This window comes from Macaca fascicularis, chromosome 17 (genome assembly GCF_037993035.2).
Source record: "Macaca fascicularis isolate 582-1 chromosome 17, T2T-MFA8v1.1".
Lineage (NCBI taxonomy): Eukaryota > Metazoa > Chordata > Mammalia > Primates > Cercopithecidae > Macaca > Macaca fascicularis.
In genome coordinates this window covers 93,872,964-93,897,616 of record NC_088391.1, presented here as the reverse complement: position 1 = coordinate 93,897,616, position 24,653 = coordinate 93,872,964, and the positions used below count along the sequence as shown (strand labels likewise).

General features: G+C 39.2%; 1 protein-coding gene across 1 annotated transcript; it reads left to right on the top strand.

Moving 5' to 3' along the window:
- Positions 1-1,010: 1,010 nt before the first annotated feature.
- Positions 1,011-23,424, top strand: SLC10A2 (solute carrier family 10 member 2). Its single transcript, XM_005586207.5, has 6 exons — positions 1,011-1,468; positions 8,984-9,102; positions 14,658-14,746; positions 15,969-16,144; positions 17,948-18,105; positions 21,149-23,424. Exons 1-6 carry the CDS (start codon positions 1,092-1,094, stop codon positions 21,274-21,276), a joined length of 1,047 nt encoding a protein of 348 aa, XP_005586264.3. The 5' UTR covers positions 1,011-1,091; the 3' UTR covers positions 21,277-23,424.
- The last annotated feature ends 1,229 nt before the right edge of the window (positions 23,425-24,653 follow it).

The window sequence follows — 24,653 nt, the reverse complement described above, 5'->3', positions numbered from 1 at the left end:
CCCATAATGAGGTCGACTATTTGACATTTACAAAAATGTCCCTTGGAATCCCCCTGCCAAAAAAAAAAGATCGAATTTCAATTTATGACTCCAAGCACAAAGAGATCCTGTCACTTTGACCTAATTCTCTGAGGTTCATCCCTCTAAATAATTGTATTGTCTCCATCTATAAAGCACTCTGTTACTATGACAACGCACACATAATTGCATGTGTAAGTGGTTGAGGGTGGCTGTACAAGTCAGCCTCCTTTCCACCAGAAAACATTCTCTCTTCCCAAATGTTACTCTCTCAGATTTGCACCAAGACCCTAGAAGTTTCTTAAACTTCCATATGCTTTATGGACACTATAGAGCAATTCCAGGAAACACTGATACAGTAGCAAAACTATTGGGAGAGGAAACTGGATGGAGATCTGGGTCCCAGTTCAGAGTCTGACACCTAATTTGCAACATAATTTGGCACAGGGCACTCAACTATTCCGGACCCTAAACCCTTCTATTGAAAGGAAAATGAGGGAACAATATGTGTTCCTATGGCTCAGTCCCTCCAAGATTCTGTACTATTCAGACTTGATTTTAAGTGTCACTTAACTGAAATTATCCAACAAACCTTCATGTCATTAAACATTAACATGGCTCTTTTTATATGGCTTGGTTCCTATGGCTCAATCCCTATAAGATTCGGTACTATTCCGAGTTGATTTTAAGTGTCACTTAACTGAAATTATCCAACAAACCTTCGTGGCATTAAACATTAACGCAGCTCTTTTTATATGGCATGGTTCATTATCATGCCAATAAATGATTAATCGTAACTCTCTGTCTTGACCAATAATTTTGCCGGGCTTTTATGATTCACAACGTGCTCTGTGTTGTAATGCTACCTCTTGAAACTGACATCCTAGCATTTATTGTTTTTTATTACTTCCCTAATATGGCTTTCAAAAGAGACACCAAGTGACATATTTTTAGAAGGGGTTTAAAAGTTTGATGGGGTAGAAGTAAACGTTGCTTATCTCAACTGGCAGCAGAGCCAGGGCCCAGGGACCAGCGCTTCTGTGGACTTGGCCTTTTGAGCAGCAGACCCAGCAATGAATGATCCGAACAGCTGTGTGGACAATGCAACAGTTTGCTCTGGTGCATCCTGTGTGGTACCTGACAGCAATTTCAATAACACCCTAAGTGTGGTCCTAAGTACGGTGCTGACCATCCTGTTGGCCTTGGTGATGTTCTCCATGGGATGCAACGTGGAAATCAAGAAATTTCTAGGGCACATAAAGCGGCCGTGGGGCATTTGTGTTGGCTTCCTCTGTCAGTTTGGAATCATGCCCCTCACAGGATTCGTCCTGTCTGTGGCCTTTGACATCCTCCCCATCCAGGCCGTGGTGGTGCTCATTATGGGATGCTGCCCTGGAGGAACTTCCTCCAATATCTTGGCCTATTGGGTCGATGGCGACATGGACCTGAGGTAAGATTATCTATCTACACCTCTAACTACTCAATCACCTTGGAGTAATCCTTCCAGAAGCCTATGGCATACTGAATGTCCAACTGATTTGCTACCCATCTAAAATATGACTAAGGAATTAAACAGGACAGAATAAATGCATTCACATGCCTTCTAGCACAGCTGTTTAGCTATTTGAATTGGGGGATTTATATTTTGTGTTTGTGTTTTTAAATCTAACTCAGTTAACAGGGAGTTGCATAATTGCTGTTGATCTCTAGGAAAAGATTCAAAGCTTTTTTTAAAAAGTAATCTTTTCCAAACCACAAGCTGCAGCTGAGGAGGTTTATCCTGTTGGTAGCAGGGAAAAAAAAAAAAAAGCAAAATACACTTTCTTTGTAATGATGAGGAGCTCTGGGTGCAATCAGAAAATAAAACTGTTTGTCAAACATTAGAACCTCTACTGAGACAGTGATCAACTCCATCAAATATAGCCAGTTCTTTGGGCAAATATTTTCCTGGTATAAAACCTAAGGAAGAGTTCATATATTTGTTTCACCTCTACTGGCATTAAAAGTGAGGGAAAAGCCTACAGCAGCTTTTTTTTAAAATTATGCTTACCTTACTATGAAATAAACAGAAAATGGTTTCTCCACTTCCCACAAAGTAATCTAAATTGCAATGTTTGCCCAATTCATCCTGTGCCAGTCTGAACTAGCACTGGAAAAAAAAAAAAAAAAACTAATAGAAATAAGATGAAGCATTAATGTGACGAGACTGAGAAATTTAATGCTGAAAGTTGAATAGACAAATGTCTTTTTTCTTAGCTCATAATTCCTCATTTCCCTTGAAAGGTATGCATTTCCTTCTGCAAACCATCCAGGTGCTAATGCAACGTGTGCTTATTAAATACTGTACAGTAGGCAATTAGCTCTGTTCATCCCCAGCTACTACAGGCAGAGGAGAGAAGCACAAAGTGTAGAAATGTAGCCACTGGATTGATAGAGTACCCAGTGAGCAATTAGGAACCTGCTGTCTCATTTCAACTGGTGCAGGTTTCTCCAGAAGCTTTGGAAAAGTCATACAAACCCTATACCTTCACATGGCTTAGTCTTTTACATAAGAAAGCACATGATATCCACCATGCAATTGCTTTTTTTTTTTTTTTAAATTTAAGGAAAGCCCTATAAAACAACAAAGGATGGCAAGTGCTATTCAGATTTAGTTAATCTGTGAACCACAATATAGCAATAAGGTCTTTTTAGACTTCGATTTAGTTTGACCTGGACACTGATACACAGAAGTGAGAATTGTAAATGCCAGCAACTATTACACTGAGAAAAGTGAGCTACATGGAACAATGGGCCTTGACCTCCAATAAACAGCTTTCTCATAATATTTGTAACTTTTAATGCAGAGGAGTTTTGTACCTCAATGTAATGCCACACATGGAACCCTTTTATAAGACAGAAAAAAATGTGTGTGGTGCTGGACTATTAGGTTGTTGAAATGAATTCTCTTCTGTCAGCTAAAAACAGTAAGATATAACCTAAAAGCTCCAAGTTACATTTTTCTGTGGTTTTAAGGAAATCTTATTTCTCCTGAAACAGGAGATGATTATGTAATCCTGTCTACCTATCATAACAATTCCTATAAATTATTTTTTCAATAAGAACTAAAAGTAGAATATGAAGCCTTGGTAGAAACCTCCAGCTAAATCCACGCAAATGAATTCTTCCAGCAAGTCAGAATAAGCCCTATAACGCAAAATGGAGCAACCTCACGTATCCAGAGCTCAACAAGACCCAATAAAAGACACTGCACACCCAAAATAAATTTCACTTAATCTCATAAACACTCCTCATGCAGGACCTACATAACTATTTTTATTCTAAATCTCTGTTGTGCTATTTTCCAGAAATGAGAAGTGGGGAAGGAAGCAGAGTGTTAGGAAGGGCAAAAGAGCAGATCAAAATACCTACAAAGCAAAGCAGACACTGACAACACACAGCCATCTCTCTATCGCTTATTCTCTATCACTTAATCTCTCTATTACATATTCTCTCTTCATTATCAATTATTCTCTCTGGTTTCTGTAGCACTTATTCTAGTCTCTGGTCTCTGTGTCACTTATTCTACAAACACAAGAAGTTGTCACTGTATTTTAGAATAACCGATAATCATGTTTGTCAGGATGGGTCTTAATCATTGAGAAGAGGTTAAATTATACTGCTATGTAAGATGATGATATTATGCATTGTGTGTTAGGAAAACAATATTCCAATAGTTCTTTAATACAAATTAATTAAAAGAGTAGAACCTGAGTTATTGGGTAACAGTTTTCCAATACTTTTTATTCTTCTGGATTAAGAATTGGATAACTAAAGACTTCTGATAATTTATTTAGATACAATCCTATCTAACATTTATATTTCCAATTGTATATGCTTAGAATTTTACCTTCTCCATCTCCACTTGAACTCTAGCAATGGCAAGAAGACATGACTGTTTATATTAACAGGCAGCTCCACTAATTGAGCTAATGCCACATAATGCCAGCAAAACCATTCCACCTGATTTTAACTCTTTTGGTTATGGTTCTTGGGAGAAGAAACCAAAACATTTCCCTCTCACCCTATCATCTCTTATGAACCTGGAAAGCCACTGCATTTTGCAATCTCTGGTGACTTTGAAAAATAAAAAATAATAGACAGTAATCCTTGATCATTGGAATTCAGCAAGTACAATTTCAGCTCTTTCTCTGACCACTCCCAGCCTGGAAAGTTGTTTGTGAATCTGACTGGTGCACATATATTTTCACCTAAGTTACAGCTGTGCCATGGACATCACATGCACAAAAACATCAGGGAGAAGAGAAGGTGACATTTCAGGTGAATCTGCTGGTGGCTAAAACCCATAGTTGAGGGGACACAGAAACCTCTTATGTCCTTTGTGTCTGCTCTCTACCCAGACACAGGCAAATATCCGGTGTCTTCATCCTTCTTAATGGCCTCAGCCACACCATGCAAGGACTTCTCATTTCCTTTCTTTGGCTTCCTCTTTGGGGAATCCATTCTTATGCATCCTTCTCCCAGTTGCCCCCGATTCCTTCCCTGCCACCTACTTTCTACATTCCTCTTTATTATTTTATAGACTTTCCTACCACATCCTTTGTTCTTTGGCCAAATGCTGTTAGATTTTTCAGCTTCCAGTGCAGCATTCACTGATATTTTAGATATTCAAGAAACCTGACCCTCTGGCTAATCACAAATTCACAGCAATAAATCCTTCCTATGTCAACCCCTAAATGTCTCCTGTCTACTCTGGGAGACCTAACCCAAAACCATTTGGCTTTTTCCTTTATTCTCCCTCAAAGTAACCAAAAATTGTTTCTCTCCAGTAGCATTTATTTTACTAGCTAATATTTATTAAACACTAGTACATGCCATGCACAGTGCTAAGTACTCAAAATACGTTGGTGTATTTCATCCTCCCAAGAATCCTCTAGAGTTAGTACTATTATTTTCTGCATTTGGCAGATAATAAAGTTAAGATTCATAACCTTGACCAAGGTCATTGAGTCAATGTATGCCTGAATCAGAATTGGAATCATTCAGATCTACCCACAACCCCTATGCAGGCTCATAAGCTTTCTCTACACTCTTTCCATCACTTTTCATTTCTCCAATTTCTAGCACTGCCTATATACACTACGTTAGATCCTTCACACTTGGTATTTTACTTCTAATATGATTACAGTCTTTTACATTGCTTAACACTGATTTCACTGAATTCCTCAACATTCACTAAATTTATATTGATTCTTTCTTTTATTTCCATACACGCGAAAGAAAATCTACCTGGCAAGTCAAAATTAAGGCCAAGTGTTTATTTTTTTTTTCTTATACTTTACTCTTTTCTCTCATTATAATATAAATTCAAGGTAGTATATGTATTTTTTATATCCATGCCTTTTATAGAACTTCAGATTTTTTTGTGTAAGACGATATTTTCTTTTGCTAATTTAGGCTCCTATATTATTTCTTAAAATTCATTATCTGTGAATTGTTTTGAATCTCATTTTGAGTGATTTAATTTTGTTCTTGTATTCATTCAAATAGCATCAACTTCCAGCCACCTATTCGTCTGTTCATCTGCAAGGTCTCTTCACCAAGGCTACTCACAAGTCTAAACCTTTCCTTCTCCAAATCCTCTTTTGTCCCTCTTCACAATCCTTAAGAAACTGCTCTCACCAAACTCAAAATAATGATACAACATCATAGATTGTCGTAGCAATATTCAGATTTAAAGGTTTGTCAAGGATCTTCGAAAGAAAAACAAAGACAGAAAAAGACTTCCTTCTTTAACATTTTCTCATATTTTAAAACAAAAATTCTCAGACTTCTCTTCACTGGGATCCAGTTAATAAACCCTCCTCACTTCCCCACCAGACTCCCACCACACTCTAGAAAAAAACATTGGATGCACAGAAACAAAAGTGATTTTATTATAGGGACAACTTTAAATCCATTCTAATATATTTTTTAAAATAAAAGATAAAAAAGAGAACACTGAGAGAAGGGAGGAAGGAAGAGAGAAAAAAATCACCTTCAAACTCCAGTACTTTCATTATAAGTAGGACAAAGTACTGTTAATAACAAATTAACTTGTTTGTCTGGTGTACAATTCTGCCTTAGCATCTCTTTTATACCTAAATTAAGTTAACCTATAACCAGAATAGATTGAACTCCTTAGAGTTTTAAATTCATCCACAGCATTTGTTACTGTTATAATATTTTGGCTCTACTAAAACAAGTATTTTTATCCAAATTATTTAAACCTATTTTAAATGAGGTCATTCTGGTTAAAAATAAATATATTATTAGAGAAGTTAAGCTCTCTGATGAACTTTGTCCCACCCTGTGTTTTGCCAAACTGTGTAAATTTATCTACAAGCCTTGAAACGAAATTTCTCATTGTTAGCTCCTTTCTTAGTATAGTGTGGTGGTGGTGGTGTTGTCGTCGTTGTTGTTGTTGTTGTTTTGGGGGGCAGGTAATATAAATATTTAGCATTTTCTTTCAAGTACACACATAATACCCTTAAGAAATTACTACTCTTGACAACCTCAATGACGACCTGTTGGGAGAAGGGCCTTTCAGAGAAATTTCTCATTTCTCTAAGTTTCCTGATTCTATTTGGTGGAACACAAAATATCACAAACATGGTAACATAAATGATCACAGCAGAGAGATGCAGGGTGCAGAGGCTCCTGCCTGTAATCCCAGCACTTTGGAAGGCCTAGGCAAGCAGATCACCTGAGCCCAGGAGTTTGAGACCAGGCTGAACAACACGGTGAAACCCCATGTCTACAAAAAAATGTAAAAATTAGCATGGCATGGTGGCTCGTGCCTGTAATCCCAGCTACTCGGGAGGCCGAGGTGCAAAGATCACTTGAGCCCAGGCTTCAGTGAGCCAAGATAGTGACCCTGTACTCCAGCCTGGGTGACAGAGATAGACCCTATTTTAAAAAAAAAAAAATGGTAGTAGCAACCAGCTCTTAATAGAGTGCTTTGCGTTGTTCTAAGTGCTGGACACCGTTAGTTCATCCTATCCTTACAGCCATTTTAAATAAGGAAACTGGTAAAGAGAAGTCAACTAAATTACTCAAATTAACACACTAAGTGGCACAGCACCACCTGCTTTCAGCCCAGACACTGTGTGGCTTTAGAGCTCAGCCTTTAAAGGCAGAGAATGTATGCTGTGTACAGATCACCTCGAAGAGGACCAGGAAGACTCACTCCCCAGAAATCTTTCTTTGACCCACTGTCTTAGTCCTAGAGATAGCATGATTTGGCATTAATTTCTCCATGTAGAGAGCCTACTCAGCTAGACCCTCTTACTGAAATAAAACGCTGTGAGCAAGGATGATACCAGACACTAGTTCTTCTGAACACACATTTGCTAAATTGTCAGTGACTTACTCAGTGCTAAGAATTCAGGTCTACCCTGCCTGCTTGCATGCTTTCTTTTGATTTTTAAGTCAGTTTCCTCTTCTTTTCTCAAGCTAGGGTCACTTGGGCAGTAATTTTTCTGCTTTATGGCAGTACACCGAGGCCTCCTCCCTTGGACATGCATTCTATTCCAGGGGCCCAGGAAGGCCTGTTCCATCTCAGCATGGTCAGACACGCGCAGTCCTGAAGGTGTCAGCTGCTTTAAATGTGTTTGCTTTTCTTTGATTGAATGTTTGAAGGATGGCACACCCAGCAAACCTTATACATTGTTGAATGATGATTTTTAACCCATTGTTTAATACTGTTTCTGACCCTTAAGAATAAAAGGGGAGGGAAGGATGGCACAAGGCAAAGTGGAAAGACACCAAATATGGCCCATTGTGCTCAAGGCCAGGCCCTGAATACACTCCAGCACATGTGTATTTCTGTTCATCACACCAGATGATGCTATAGGTTGAGACAGATTCTTGCAGGACTTCCTTATCATGAATCGAAAATAAAAATTGTCTCCCATTCTGGAGGTTGTTTGTCTACTCTGTTGGTAATTTCCTTTGCTGTGCAGAAACTTTTTAGTTTAGTTATATTCCAACAAAACAACAAACAAACCCATTAAAATGTGGGCAATGGACCGGAATGGACGCTTTTCAAAAGAAGTCACACATGCAGCCAACAATCATATGAAAAAAAGTTCATCATCACTGATCATTAGAGAAATGCAAATCAAAACCACAATGAGATGCCATATCACACAAGTCAGAATGGCTATTATTAAAAAGGCAAAAATTAACAGATGCTGGCAAGGTTACAGAGAAAAAGGAACACTTATCTTCTGTTGGTGGGAGTGTAAATTAGTTCATCAATTGTGGAAAGCACTGTGGCAATTCCTCAAAGACCTAAAAACAGAAATACCACTCAACCCATCAATCCCATTACTGGGTATATACCCAAAAGAATACAAATCGTTCTGTTATAAAGACACATGCACACATATGTCCACTGCAGCACTATTTACAATAGCATACGCATAGAATCAACCTTAATGCCCATCAGTGGTAGGCTGGATAAAGAAAATGTGGTACATACACACCATGGAATACCATGCAGCCATAAAAATGGACGAGATCATGTCTTTTGCAGGAACATGGATGGAGCTGGAGGCCATTATCCTTAGCAAAGTAACACAAGGACAGAAAACCAAATACACCATGTTCTGACTTACAAGTGGGAGCTAAATGATGAGAACACATGGACACATAGAGGGGAACAACACACACTGGGGCCTATTGGAGGCTAAAGGATGGGAGGAGGGAGAGGATCAGAAAACGTAACTAATGGGTACTAGGCTTAATACCTAGGCGATGAAATAATCTGTATGACAAACCCCATGACACAAGTTTACCTATATAATAAATGTGCACATGTACCCCTCAACTTAAAATAAAAGTTAAATTAAAAAATAAAAATAAAACAGCATCTTCCCTAGAACACACAGGTGGATGTGTCAATCTGCTCGTTGCCTTTCAGCGTCAGCATGACCACATGCTCCACACTGCTTGCCCTTGGAATGATGCCGCTGTGCCTCCTTATCTATACCAAAATGTGGGTCGACTCTGGGAGCATCGTAATTCCCTATGATAACATAGGTAAGTCGTCCCTCTGCAAGACCGTTGACTGTTACCCTCAAACTCTCCGCTTACCCCGTGCTAGGCTCTCAGACCAGGCTCACACCCGACTGTTATTGCCCTAGCAGGAGTTTCTGCCCGATTTCATTATAAAGTCACCCCTGCGTTTGAAGAGTGTTGGCAGAATGTAAATTCCAAACCTTGACCTTATGGGATCACCTGTCTTTCCTTCAATTTGAATCACCAGGGAGAGGAGCCCCCTCCCCAGCCCTGTCAGTCTGGACTGAGGAGGCTTAAGTTTTGGGAACGTGGGAGCCTCCATCTATTCCTTAACCCAGAGTGTCACTAGTTCATGGTCATAGGATTTTGCATCCAGACACTTGAATTGAAGAAATTTTTTTTTTTCCTTTGAGAGTGAGTCTCGCTCTGCCACCCAGGCTGGAGTGCAGTGGCATGATCTCGGCTCACTGCAACCTCCACCCCCTGGGTTCAAGCAATTCTCCTGCCTCAGCCTCCCTAGTAGCTGGGATTACAAGCATGCACTACCATGCCTGGCTAATTTTTGTATTTTTAGTGGGGATGGGGTTTCACCATGTTGGTCAGGCTGGTCTCGAACTCCTGACCTCAAGAGATCCGCCCACCTCAGCCTCCCAAAGTGGGATTACAGGCATGAGCCACCGCGCCCAGCCTGAAGACATTTTTTTAAATCACATAATGGTTTCAAAATAGAGCACTGAGTAAGCAATCCAGAGTGTCACAATAGAAAACCACTAGATGAAACACACTGTTTCTAACACTCGACTGTGAGCCACACCTTGATGCAAAAGTTGATTTAATGGCAAAGTCTGTATTTCATGCTCCAGGAGTCAAATTTACTAGTAATGACTCTGTCTCATTTCACCCCCATCCCAAAAAACTTATTTTCTGTTTCTGGGGAAACAAATTATAGTGGGAGATTAAGTTATTGTTGTAACTTAGGGACAAGGGTCAAGAGAAGAACAAGAGAGTTCCTGGTATACCAGGAATAGGCATTTCCCATAGAACTATCACGAATAAAAGACAAGATGTAGGCAAAATAGTACAACAATCACCAGGTACACTACACGCTAAATACCTGGATTTTTTTCCCCCCACTGACCTTGGAAACAAATCCCAATGAGCTGCCTTAAAAAGGTGTGGGTTTCCCATTGAAGAAAGCATCCAAGCAAAGGCTAAATGGTGAGCCACCTGGATGCTTGTAAGAGGGACTCCTATTGGGATGAGAAGCTGGGCTGAAATGCCTTCCATTTCCAAGAAAGACTGCTTCCATGATTTAGTGTGATTGAGGAAATATACAACTGAATTAGAACAAACTTTGTGAATACTAATTGGGGATGATCTGTATTACAAAGTTTGTAGCCTCTTCTCTCTCTCCTACTCTTACCATCACCATTAGACCATAAAAAAGAATTGTCCTCCTTGATATGCCCTATTCAGTGTGGTTTTTTGATATACAAGATTCTTCTGACCCCTGGAGAGAACCTTCATATCATATACAACCTCCTGACAACAGACTTTAGGGTGACCCTCCACGACCACCTGCCTTTGCCTTCACGCTGCTTGACTTTCTAGCTGCTCTCTCAGTGGACGCCTTCCACAGAGCTAAAAACCATAGTTAACGTGAGTGGTAACTATTATATCCCTCTCAAAGAACCTGCCTGCTGAGTGAGGAATTTTGATTCCACATTACTCACTATAATAATTTAATAATTTAAGCCATAAAATATTCTCCTTTTGATACACATTCCCTTCTGGAAAATGACTCATGGAAATACTGAATAATTCTAACTACAGTGTGAAAGACTTATACCATATTCTGTAATGTGAATAAATTTTGAAATAAGGAGAAAATGAAAAATCAATTATCACCTCAATGGAGGAAAAGGTCATCATAAAGAGGTCAAGAGTGAAAAGAAAAGAAAAATAGGAAGAGAGAAAAGAAAAGGGAAAAAGAAAGAAGTTTCAAAAACAAAGATATTGTTATATGTAAAATGTTTATTCAGAAACAGAATGCTTGTTCCTCGGTACTGCAAGGCAAAATCAGCATTCAGACCAGAAGTTTTCACAGCAAGGCAATTTTACTTTCTGCAGAAAGAGTGCTCCTCACAGATGAAACAATGGCAAGAGCACACCTGAACAATGGAGGGAAGCAATTTGTATCCCTTACACAGCTTGTCCCGACTACTGTATCCTCTCTCCATTGGCTGGAGCCAGACCTCACAATCTAAGCTAAAACTTGACTGGCTAATAATTTAAAACTTTTCTAAATAGGTATAGGCAATAGAGAACAAAGGAAAAGAGGAAGTCGCTTGTGAAAGGACTTAGAAAAGTAATAATATTTCCAATAAGGAAGGGGCATACGCTGTGAGCTGGAACATGCCTGTGAGCATGTTCAGCACAAATAACTTGGTTAAAGTACAAGGACACAGAATGTACTTATTCCTTTGTATCTAACAGCTACATAGAATAGGGCTTAACAAAGAGTTATTAGCACAAAGCAAGGAGGCTTAAAGGAAGTTAGTCTTTAAAAGAAATTATTTCTAATGTTTATTATTATTATTATTATTATTATTATTATTATTTTCCTTTAACAAGAAGGGAAACTTTGAAGAGGAAACTTTTTACTTTCTACAGACATTAACCCTGTGCCCAGGCCTCCAAGCTCACCTTTTTGCTGTTGGTTTTTCTAGTTATTTAACATAGAAAATAAATGAACTGACTGCTTCACAAGATGTTATCACTGCTTTCTAAATTGTGGCTCAGGGTAATTATTTGCCCAGGGTCACTAGGAAGCTGGAATAGCCCGCAGTCTATTCTCTACACAGCTCTATGGGCAGACATGTTTGGTACAACTTCATGCTCCAGTGATCCAGTAAACACCTGAGAGCCCCCTCAGATGCTGACATCTGGATGGGGAGGAGGCAGACCATGCAGCTGGTACCACTGAAATAAAACTACTGCTGCAAATTGTTGTACTTACTGCTCTCTACTCCACATTTGTGTCTTGTGCCAAGAAGTTTATAGCCATTTCATCATTTAATTATCACAACAGCACTGTGAGGCAGACATAACTCTGCCCATTTTACAAATAAGGAAACCAAAGCTTAGAGGGGTTCAACGTCTTACACAGTTCCCACAGTTTGGGAATACAGAAATGTTCAGCTCCAAATCTATCTGACTCCCAGTCCCACCACATGAATCCATTCACCACCACTCTCTTTCATTCTCATTCTTCTTTCTACCTTTCCTTCCTCTAATATCTACTGTGTAAACTTGGTTAAAGACCAAGTTACGGATTCAATGTGTAACCATGAGTGGATGCTTTTTCATCTACATAGACAGGCACTTCACAGAGGGACATCAGCATATGAGGCATACATAAAACAAACAGAGCCTGGGGAAATAAAGGAACAAGATTACCGGCCCACTGGAGACCAAAGTTAAAACATCCACCTCTACAAGCAGGAGCCACACACTGTGGGTGTAAAGAAAAACAGAGTCCCTTTCCCAGTCAACCCCAGGTCCCTGAAAAACTTCACCTGGCCTCATCTGGTCAGGAAAGGAAAAGCAATTCTGCCATGGATTTTGGCAGGTGGTGCTGCTTGTGTGTTATCCCATTGGCTTGGGCTGCCTCAAAGAGATGAAGACTCTTAGCAGGAGGGGCCAAACAGAATCAGCACATTAAAATATAGGACGAAAACCTAACCACACTAACATTCCAAGCACAGGACTTGCACCTAGATTTAAGCTACCACATCACAAACAAGTCATATATCCAGATGGTTTTAAGACCTACAAACTTCAAAAATTTAGGCAATGGTCTAAAGACCCAGGACAGGGTGTTTCCTCCTTGTATTCACCTGTCCTCTTATTGCTATAAAGAATTACCTGAGACTGGGTAATTTATAAAGAAAAGAAGTTTAGTTGGCTCACAGTTCCACAGACTGTACAGGAAGCACGGCAGGGGAGGCCTCAGGAAACTTACAATCATGGCAGAAGGTGAAGCGGAAGCAGGCACCTTCTACATGACTGGAGCAGGAGAAAGACAGATAAGAGGGATGTGTGCACACTTATAGATAACCAGATCACATGAGAACTCACTATCACAAGAACAATAAGGGGGAAGTTTGCCCCCACAATTCAATCACCTCCCACCAGGCCCCTCCTCCAACAGACCCCTCCTCTAGTTGTAATCCTCCAACTGGGGATTATAATTCAACATGAGATGTGGGTGGGGACAGAGAGCCAAACCATATCACTCCCAAAACAGCAGGATGCAAGGATACCCAAGAGGGGGTTTTCTGGGGCATCTCAGCAGTGCGTGCGTCAACGCCTCTCTTTCACATCCTTTTTTCCATTATTCCCTCCTTACTCCCCCGCATTTATCTTTTTTCCTACTCTTAGTACCCTTAGTCATTATTTAATTCTGCCAATTAATTTCTGTGCAAAAGTCATCACTGACCCTTATATTGCCAGGAGGGCTAGAAGACTACAAGGAAATTATGTTTTCATCATTATTGCATCCACTTTAAATTAATATCTATTGCCTTGGATTCTAGAATCTGTTTTCCAGTCATAGCTCACTCTACCTACTTCAATCAATACTATGCAACATCCACTCTCAGAATGTCACCGTTCAATATCACTTTCTTATACTGCTTTAAAAGGATGTTTGAAAAAGAAACAACCTATGAAAAGTTAGAAGTTGTTGGTGCTAAATTATATGAAATCAGCTATTGGACAAATGAGTGTTAAATAACATGGAGAAACAAACCATATGATGCAAGAACAGCAGTAAATTTAACGTAGTGAAATTGAAGTATGACTCTTTTATCTGGCCGGATGAGCATGTTACTGCAAAGAACTATAATTACATGAGAGGTCGTCAAATATATTATCTCATGGAAAATTTAAAGCACGCTTTCTCAACTTATATTCTCACCTCTCTGCTGTAAATTTGAATAACTAAAGCTAGTTTTATCCAGAAGTCATGCGATGTCAGAACACCTGGTGATCTTGAGCTAATTTTGGACATTTTCTTTCATTTTACAATATTTTAAATTTATTTTTTATTTCTACTACCATGAACTAGCAAACACATGTAAAATATCATCTTTGTATGCCACACACACACACACACACACACACACACACAAACCTTGGTGAGCTATTCTTCCTAGAACTATAAAGATCCAAAGACTAAAGAAGTCAAGACTCTGACAAACTGAAACTAACATATACTGGCAATATAAGAAACTCTAAAAAATTAATGCAGAATTTAGTGAAAGAATTTATAGCATTGACATTATCAATTATCTACCAATAATATTAAATTATTTACTGGAGTGGGTGAAGAAGTAGAGTGAGTGTGTGTGTGTGCGTGTGTGTGTGTGTGTGTAATTCTGTATACTGTTTTGTGTATTCAAGAAGGAAGACTGAAATACTACTTAAGCCTTCTTCAAGCTGTTTGTTCTTCTGTGTTTCTCTTTCCTGTGTCACCTGTTCTGCTGATGACATTGCCCTTCTGTCATCTTTAGGTACGTCTCTGGTTGCTCTTGTTGTTCCTGTTTCCATTGGAATGTTTGTTAATCACAAATGGCCCCAAAAAGCAAAGATCATACTTAAAGTAAGTATCCCAGTTCACACCGTTAAGTGTTCCACCATGACAATCAAAACGATAGGGTTTTCCATCCATGAAATGCTTTTATTCTCATTATATGATTACTGTTGAGTGGAGGCCTGAAGTCATCAGCCATGCAGTCTTCTCTTTTAGAATGCCCTTCTTTATATGTGTGTAGAGGAGAGAGCTGGGATCTCACTGTGTTGCTAATTCTGTTCTTGAACTCCTGTGCTCAAGTGATCCTCCCAAAGTGCTGGGATTACAGGTATGACACACTGCACCCAGCCTAGCATGCCCTTCTTTATTGCAGTCACAGGAAAAATTTCTACCCATTCTTTAAGACACTCAACTGAACTATCACCTCCTGATTTTACTCTATTCTGTCCTCACCACATATTACTGTTATCTTTGTTATATGAATTTGTGTTATACAATATATCTAAATGGCTTTCTTAGAAAATAGAACTTATCTTTCTTATGTCTGTATCCATATGGCCACTTCATTGCTGGCAATCAGTAAATGCTATTTATATAGTAACTATTCACTCCCCTTCACTAACTATATTCTAGCTAGATGATCTGGATGTGGTTGTAGATAATATAGATAGATTCTGCTGCTCAAGGGGCAAAGTAAGTCCATTGTATTCCTTACTTTTCTTGACAAAAAATATGTTTATAATCTCCAAATTTTGTTTTAAATGTGAAAAGGAGAAAAAAAAATAGCAACAGTGCTTTTCATTTGCTTATACCTTTTTTAAAGTTGTATAGAGTTCTATACCCATTTTCTCATTATCATAACAATCATAAAAGGAAGCTGGGGCGACATTTTATCCCCAATTACAAATGAAGAAACTACAGTTCAAAGTTCGTGATTTACTGAAGGAAACAGAATAGGAGTAGTTGAATCCGGAGGCCAAGTCTTCCAGGTTCTCATTGAAATGGGCTGTTTTTTTGTTCTGACAAGGATAATTTGCAAGCTAGAAAATATTCAGGCTAATTGAAAATGGATGCCACTTGTCCTGTTGTGTAATTAAAGCTTAAAGCATGGGACAAGCACCAGGAGTTCCAGTGGCCTGATTGCAGCCTCCCGGCTAGAAGCACATAGAAAGACAATTTTACCATCACTTTCCCCAAGGGCAAGGAGACTGCTGAGGTTTCGTCTCTGACAAGCATACTTGGATTTGCTTTGACTCATGATTGCTGGGTTCCCTTGTTCCCTTTTTTTCAGATTGGGTCCATTGCAGGCGCCATCCTTATTGTGCTCATAGCTGTGGTTGGAGGAATATTGTACCAAAGCGCCTGGATCATCGCTCCCAAATTGTGGATTATAGGGACAATATTTCCTGTGGCAGGTTACTCCCTGGGGTTTCTTCTAGCTAGAATCGCTGGTCTACCCTGGCACAGGTATGGCACTTTAGTAAACCACATTGGGAATTTTAATCTGTAATAGCTGTTGTATTCCTTTGCTAGAGTTGCCATAAGACAGAACCACAAACTGAGTGACTTAAACAACAGACTGTTATTGTCTCACAGTTTCAGAGACTAGAAGTGAAAATGAAGGTGTCACTGGATTGATTCTTTCTGAGGGTTATGATGGAGGGATCCCTTATTGGCCTCCCTCGTGGCTTGCAGACAGCCGTCTTCTTCCTGTGTCTTCCCTCAGTGCAGGTCTCTGTGGCCAGACTCCCCTTTTGATAAGGACATCAGTCCCTGGATGAGGGCCCCCTATAATGAACTCATCTTAACTAATTATATCTGCAATGACCCTGTTTCCACATAAGGTCACGTCCTGAGGTGCGGAGTGTTAGGACTTCAACACATGACTTTGGCGGAGAGGGAGACATAATCAACCCAAAACAGCTGCAAACACTGAAGACAGGATCAAAATCCTTAGCCTTTCATCAATCACATTCATCCTATTTCTGAATATGTCATTCTAAATAGGCCCATTCATTCCAAAGTCATGCAAGTCCCCAGAAAGAAAATACTGACTGCCTCTTTTTTGGTCAAAGTATTCTGGACCATTCCACTTTCCGTGCAGATGGGGCTCTTCCACTGCTAAGCATTCTTATTCTCTGAGTGGAGTGACATTAATGAAAGCAGTTGGGCTGCCCTGGAATAGACAAGCGTTCCTCCAGCTGGCAGCAGGGTGAGCTCATCCTCCGAAGGCGCCAAATATTAGAAGAGGTTTTGCACTTCTGGATTTGACACTGGGCAAAAACAATTCTTTTTGACTAATCCATCGAATCCACAGGCAGAGAGAACACAGGTGTAGGGACAGATGCACGTATGAGGTTGGGAAAGAGAAGAGTGGCAACGGGCAGCAAGAAGGGCACAGTGTTTGAGTCAGGCAGACCTGGGCTTCCCTTCCAATCCTACCACACACCACCCGGGGGACCTCAGGCCCAGCACTATCTCTTTCTCTGAGTTTTATCATCTGTAGAGTGGGGACAATAATTTCTACCTTATAGACTTTTTGTCAAGATTTAAACATTTTTTTTTGAGACAGGGTCTCACTCTGTCACTCAGGATGGAGTCCAGTGACACAATCATAGCTATCTGAAGCCTCAGCTCAAGTGATTCTCCTGCCTCAGCCTCCAGAGAAGCTGGGACTACAGGCACACACCACCTTGCCTGGCAAATTTTTTTTGTTTTGTCTTGTTTTTTAGAAACAGGGTCTCATTATGTGGCCCAGGGTGATCTTGAACTCCTGGACACTTGGGCTCAAGAAATCCTCCCACTTCAGCCTCCCAAAGTGCTGGGATTACTGGTGTGAGCCACCTGTTTAGCCCAGCCTAAGCAAAACAAATTAAACAATAAAACAGCGACAACAAATACCGTATCTTGAGCATTTTCTGAGCTGCTGCCCTGTGCTCTAGACTGTTACCAAAATCATAATTGAAAAGGGTGAAATGAACCCCCTTGGCCACTTACCGAACACTGTGGTAAATGAGCCAACTCTTCATATGTACATATTAAATATATTTATGTATATTATATACAATAGGTGATATGATGTATAATATACCTTAATAAGTATTACATTTATTCCATAGAAAGTCATATATTGAATAAGCCTATCTTAAATGTATGCATTAAAAGCAGAGACAAGATGCACATTTATGTACTTATTATTATATCTGCTTGTAATGTTTCACAATAACAAAACAACAGCTAAAACATATGCTCTCTTAACATCTTCTTTAGGTGCCGAACGGTTGCTTTTGAAACGGGGATGCAGAACACGCAGCTATGTTCCACCATCGTTCAGCTCTCCTTCACTCCTGAGGAGCTCAATATCGTATTCACCTTCCCGCTCATCTACAGCATTTTCCAGCTCGCCTTTGCCGCAATATTCTTAGGATGTAAGGAATCATGCCAATCCCATTTCATGATGATCTTTGAAAATCCTGGAGTTGCTAAAACAACATTTTTAAAAACCTCCCCGTTCCTGGTGGTGAATTGTACAAATATATGAGAGGAAAAAGCCACCGTCATGTTATCATGACTTTCCAATTGCTGATGAAAAGATGGTAGTTTTACCAAAAGATTCTAGCAAAGATTATTTTTAAGTGATAAGTAATGGAAGTCAATTCTCTCCATTGACTTTCTTTTCCTGAGTAATTAGGAAGGCAGAGGAACCTGTCCGGACCATTTTATTGTGCGCCTTCCGGCATTCGCCCAGGAACTCAGGATTTGGGATCTTTTTCAAAACATTGTCTTGATATGCTTTATAAATATAGGATATTTATCAGAAAACTGGTACACAAAGAAAATTTAACAGGCTAACTTACAAGGCAGATGTGTGTGTGTGCATATGTGTATACACACACACACACACATATATATATTTTAAATACCCATATAATTGAAGTGATTGAAGCAAAAATATTCTTCATGTAAAGTACTAGGTGTAGTTTAAGTAATTCCTACTTCTCCTGTCCTGTGACATGAAGCTCTCAGCGTCTCCCGTCAGGCCCCACCACCCACTGGCCTTCACCTAGTTGAAAATTCTTTCTACATTTTCCTTTCCAAGGGCTGATAATATCTAACCTCTATTTTTACATTCTATTTTTTTTTATTAAAAAGCTAGTTTTTAAAGCCTCATGACATTTTAATGGGGAATATAAAGTGAAGGCACACAACAAAACTAATGTAAATGTTAAGTCACTAAATGTCCAGAGATACAGTTTGGTTTTGTTTGGTTTTGCTTTACTTTACCTTTTTTTTTTTTTTTTTTTTTTGAGATGGAGTCTTGTTCCGTCACCCAGGCTGGAGTGCAGTGGAGTGCATCATTTCATAATGATCTTCTTTGAAGATCTTGGCTCACTGCAACCTCCACCTAGCAGGTTCACGCACCTCATTCTCCCACCTCAGCCTCCCGAGTAGCTAGGACTACAGGCGCCCACCACCACGCCCGGCTAATTTTGTGTTTGTATTTTTAGTAGAGACGGGGATCTGAGGCGGGCGGATCGGGAGGTCAGGAGATCAAGATTATCCTGGCTAACATGGTGAAACCCCGTCTCTACTAAAAATATGGTTTTGCTTTACTTTTCTACTTAACTTCATCAGCTCTTCAACCTGCCCTCGGATGCGGATCTCCTCTACACTACTGTCTTGAATGTCATTCTCAAAGCAAAGGCTTCCTTTCTAGAATAGAATACTCTGGATCCACTGAAAATATTCCACAGATTTATCTCTACTCCAGGAAGCAGGAGTCCAGGCCTAATTACCTTGTTTTCTGTATAATAACCTTGTTTGTACAGAGCTCTGCTAATTTGGCACACAGTGGGATTTTTCCAAATAATTACTTAATGGTGTCAGTAGATAAGCCAGAGAAAGTGGACTGGTTGATAGAACAATTAAGTAAATGCACTAGTTGAAAACTGACTCCAAAGAGATTGATTAATAAAAAGTCAAGTTGAAGGAATGAGGAAAAGGGAGCACTCAACTCGGTCTTGAAATTTCCCACAGTTATATCAGTAAGTATATAAATAAGGGCGGAATCTTTGTTAAGTGTATACAATGCCTGGAAACATATTTTGGTGATAAGACTAGGAATCTAAATATTTTTTGGATAAAGGAGAGGAAAAAAAGAAAAGGGAAAAAGGAAGGATGGGGGAGGGAAGGAGGGAGGGAAGGAGGGAGGAAGGCAGGGAGAGAAGGGGGGAAAGAAAAAGGGATAAATAAGAAGTATAGTTTGGTTAAATGAAATCATTGGCATAAGTTTAAGCTGAAGGACTCTCAGCTCAAAACAGTTTATAATAAGTGGCGGATCTTCAAATTGACCACAAGCTCAATTAAATTCAATAGTGTGGTTCAGTGGCTTCGAAAATAATATATTACTAGAAGTTCAGGGACCAATCTAAAGGAGATATTGATCTTGGGTTAATAAGATCTTTGAAGCAAGTCATTGTCTCTCTCGGCTGTGTATCATAATGAAAGTTAACATTTATTGAGCATTTACTATTCTTCACAGACAATGCTAGGCATTTAATTTTATCTCATTTAATGTTCACAATTGCCCTATGAGGTAGATAATATTATTATGGCCATTTTATATGTGAGGCATTAGAATTTGAGGGACCCTATAAGTAGTATTTTCTGTCCTCCTCTTGCCTTTGTGACCCATTGAGAAGTAGAAGAAAAATCAGATATTCAGATAACAAAATAGCCCTTTTACTATGGATAAAACTTAATTGAAAAACATGACTTGAATCTGCAACCAAATGGGCTTGTTGCAACCACCCTTTCCTCCACTGCCTCACACATGTGCAGACACGTACTCACACATACATAGACACCGCAGGTCTTGCCTCGCAGGGCAGAGCCTACCCTGATGAGCTGACCTTAAAAATAAGCCGAGAAATGCTTGCTACCAGAGACCAGCAGCTAAACAGAAAAGAGGAAGGCTGATCGCCCATCAGCCGAGTCTCTTCTCTCCAGGAATGAAGATTGAATGAAGGCAGGGAGGGAACTGGAATGTTGTTCTAGTTCAAGTCCTTCTACAGCAGACCATCGAACCAAGGTCCCGGAGGTTGCACTGCACCATGTGTATATGTATTAAGAACGAGCACATTAACTGGGATATGGTGGTACACAATAAATCCTCGCTATTGTTCTCATTATTGTCGAGTACCACGTGCAGGGCTGAATGCCCAAAGAAGGCTTGTGGCTGCCCTGAGCAAATGTCTCATAAAGATTTACGCCAGGTCTTCCTGAAGTGCAGTCATCCCTCTCGCCATGAGTAACCATGGAACTAAGAATGGTGATTTCTTTCTCTAAGCAGCCTCCAGTCTACAGAAAATGTGATCTGCCATGTGAATTATAGGTTAGAATCTCTATGCAAAGTAATTTTTCAGTTTATTATTATAAAATTTACTTAACCACCTGTGTATTGTTTTCTAGTTTATGTGGCATACAAGAAATGTCATGGAAAAAACAAGGCAGAAATTCCAGAGAGCAAAGAAAATGAAACGGAGCCGGAGTCATCGTTTTATAAGATAAATGGAGGATTTAAACCCGATGAAAAGTAGACATCAAGTGGACAAAAGAGACGAGTTCTAAATTACATTCTTAAACCATAACTATATTTAATTATTTGTTTTGGTAGGACAGTTGGCAGAAAAGAGTTAAAGTGGAAATCTGAATTTCATTTGAATTCATGTATTGGTTTCAGTACCAAGTGACTGGTGGCCCAATTCTTTAATGGGACAAATATTGTTTCATATATATATACATATGTTTTATATATGTATGTACACTCATATAGAAACATTGTCATTGAAATATTCCTCCATAATATTCTCAAGCTAAACCTGACATAGGGAACACCGAGAATGAGAACTTCGTCACACCAAAACTGAATTCTTACGCAGAACCTCCTAGCCCACAGATGAGGACCTGACTTTCTGTATGTTAAAGTAGATGTAATGAATTATTATTATTATTATAGTGGTCAAGATTTTCTTCAGTGTTTATGATTATAAAAATTGACACGAACATCTTTCACTGACATTTTAATCATTATTTTGAAAGCTTTGCAAGCCATTTATTTATATAACTATGTAATATAACTATGTAATATAATATGGGCAAATATCTGACTTCTGTATTTTTAAAAAATTGCCTTCTCCAGGGACAGTCCAAAAGCAGAACTGAGAGGAAATTATTATGAAGTAGAATTCAATAACCATATTGGATGCAGGCTCTTAACTCAGCAGGAATATTGCACATCTGTTGCTCTACCTCAGGGGTCCAGTGATACCCACTAGATCTTTCAAGGAAAAACACAATTCTTTCAAGTGGTTTGTATTTGGCAAAGAGCTCTTCAAACCTGGAAGAGGGACTTCCTCAAGGTTTTCCTGTGTGCAGCGGGTCCACATAGCTAATATGACAACTATTCAGATCACAGGGACCATCCACAGTAAGCAACATGGTCAGGGAGGTAGCAGGAGGTGCAAAGACAGAAGTATTGGGAGAAACAGCATGACTCTACTGGAGGAATGAATTCAATGGGTGATAGTATAAAATACACAGAAAACACAAGTAACAGAAACCCGGTTGAAATGCTTAATTAGAGCCAATTAGATGTGCAGGAGTAAGTAGCATAAGAAGAATCAAGTCTGGGAGCGATCAGGAAATGAGTATTAAACAGTATTTGAAACAGAAAACATGTCCCAGGGCCCTAAAGTCAGAAGGGCCCCACCAGCCAGGCAAGTTGTTTGGATGCTGTAAGTAGGTGTAGCCAAGGGAAGCCACGAGCATCTGATATATGGCAGCAGGGGTTTCTGGTTGCCAGGGGAAAATAACTTGTTAAGTGCTGAGCTTTCAATTATAAGATCGAATTTAATTTCCTTTCCCTCTTTCTGCAGCAATCAGAGCACACAATCCTAACCACTCGGTCCTTAGTGGTTTTGTTCCATTTTGTGTTGGATATTTTCACTGCCTCATAGAGTCCATTTCAAGTGTTTTGGCTGAAAGGGCTTTTTGCATTTGCATGTTCTGAGTTCAGATCCTGCTGGCGCACCCATGCATTATGGAAACAGGAGCTCAACTTAGCTCTTCCAGTAGAGGAATGAGGGATGGATTCTGCTTTTAAAATTCATAGCATTTATCTTTTTCTACTAGGTTTCCATTTACAGTTGAATAAGTGCTTCATATTTTTCCATCATTAGACAAATACAAAATGGACTAAATAATTTTAAGAGATAGTGGAGGAGAGGGGGTACAGATTTCCTTCTTAGAGAGTGTCAAAGAGTATGCTCCCAATGGTAGAAAGTACTCAGTCTAGCGGCTAAGTACCTCCTACACATTTCTCATCCCATCAAAAGATATACAGGTGCACTAGGGGACCCTGAGAACTCGTATCGTAATTTCAACATACCCAATATCAAGGGCCTGGATGCCAGCAACTGCAGCAAGCAGGTTTCTCCTCCCTGTTGATCCAGATAGGTGAACGAGACAGAACTTGGCTTTCTTACATAATGCGGTATCTTGTGACTTGTGTCTTTTTCCCTACCGTGCTAGTGGGAAGAAAAATAGTTGAGCTTTCTAAAACGATAGCTCTCTATTTTTAAACGAATTTGAAAAGTTGATTAAATTATGTATTTTATTGCCTCTGTGAGTATCATATTAAATGAATATTTTATTTTAAAGGCTTAAATAAATGAAAATGATTTTTGTAATGTTTGGTCTAGTTGAATCTTTGTGACTTGTGTCAAGATTTTCTCATTGCTCAGTTCTAGAGATACAAATAAGGTGGAGTTTCTCAGATATTAAATTGTTCTTTGAAAAGTGCCTGAAAGAAACTCTTAATTAAACACTCTCGTAATTCGGTCTCCCACTGATACTGACTGGGATTTTCCTCCACAAATCATACGGGGGAACATTAATTAAAGACTCTTAAAAATAGTTTGACAGTGATAGCTGATTTAAAATAATAATGAAAGTATTTTATGAACTTACATATGAAGTCACCATCTTCTACAAAATGGTGATGTATATACATATATATACATGTGTGTGTGTATATATATACAATGGTAACCTATTTAAAATAATACAAGTATTTCATGAACTTATAAATAAAGCTTTCACCTCCTACAAAATGGTGGTAGATAATATATGTATATATTATATATATGTCATATATATAATATACACCTACACAAAGAATTATGGAGCTCTTGCATTAAAATCTCTCATAAATGAGACTTGAAGAAATTCAGGTTATCAACCTCATTTGACTCCTCCTCAAAGACATCATTCTCTTTTCCATCTAGGAAATTCTCACTCTCTTCCAGCAGGAAACAATTTATCTCCTTGGAATATTTGGTATCCCATTGCTTCTCAATCCTTCACCTTTTCAAAAACCACATAAGTTTAGAACAACAGTCTTCAAATTGCAAACTTCAAACTGTGGTATGGTTACCTCTGGGAGTTCATGCAATTGTTCAAAGGGTATGCAGGCATAGATAGGGAGTAAGTTTCCATTTCTTCAACTTCCAGATGTATGCCTTCCTGAAACTGCCCTGCCTGAAATGCCCAGTGTTTGAGTTGTCCTGGGTTCTCCATTTCCACCTCCTCTTTCACGTCCAGGCGTTATTCTCAGGCCTAATCTTACTATGGTACATTAGTCAAGGGTAGGAATATTTTTTTAACACCAAGCAAACAATTCAAAATATTGATACCTGAGAAAAGCTTATTTTTCCCAATTGTATAGATATGTACTCAATGACTTAGAAAGGAAGTATTTGGGCCCGTGTTGGAATATTTGTATAGGAATGTATTTCATGATTTAGAAATGAAGTATTTGGGCTTGTGTTCAAACATTTTGAATATATAAAGTGGTCTCGGAGTGAAGACAATTTTCCATTAACATGCCAGCACTTCCATCCCAATATTTAACTAC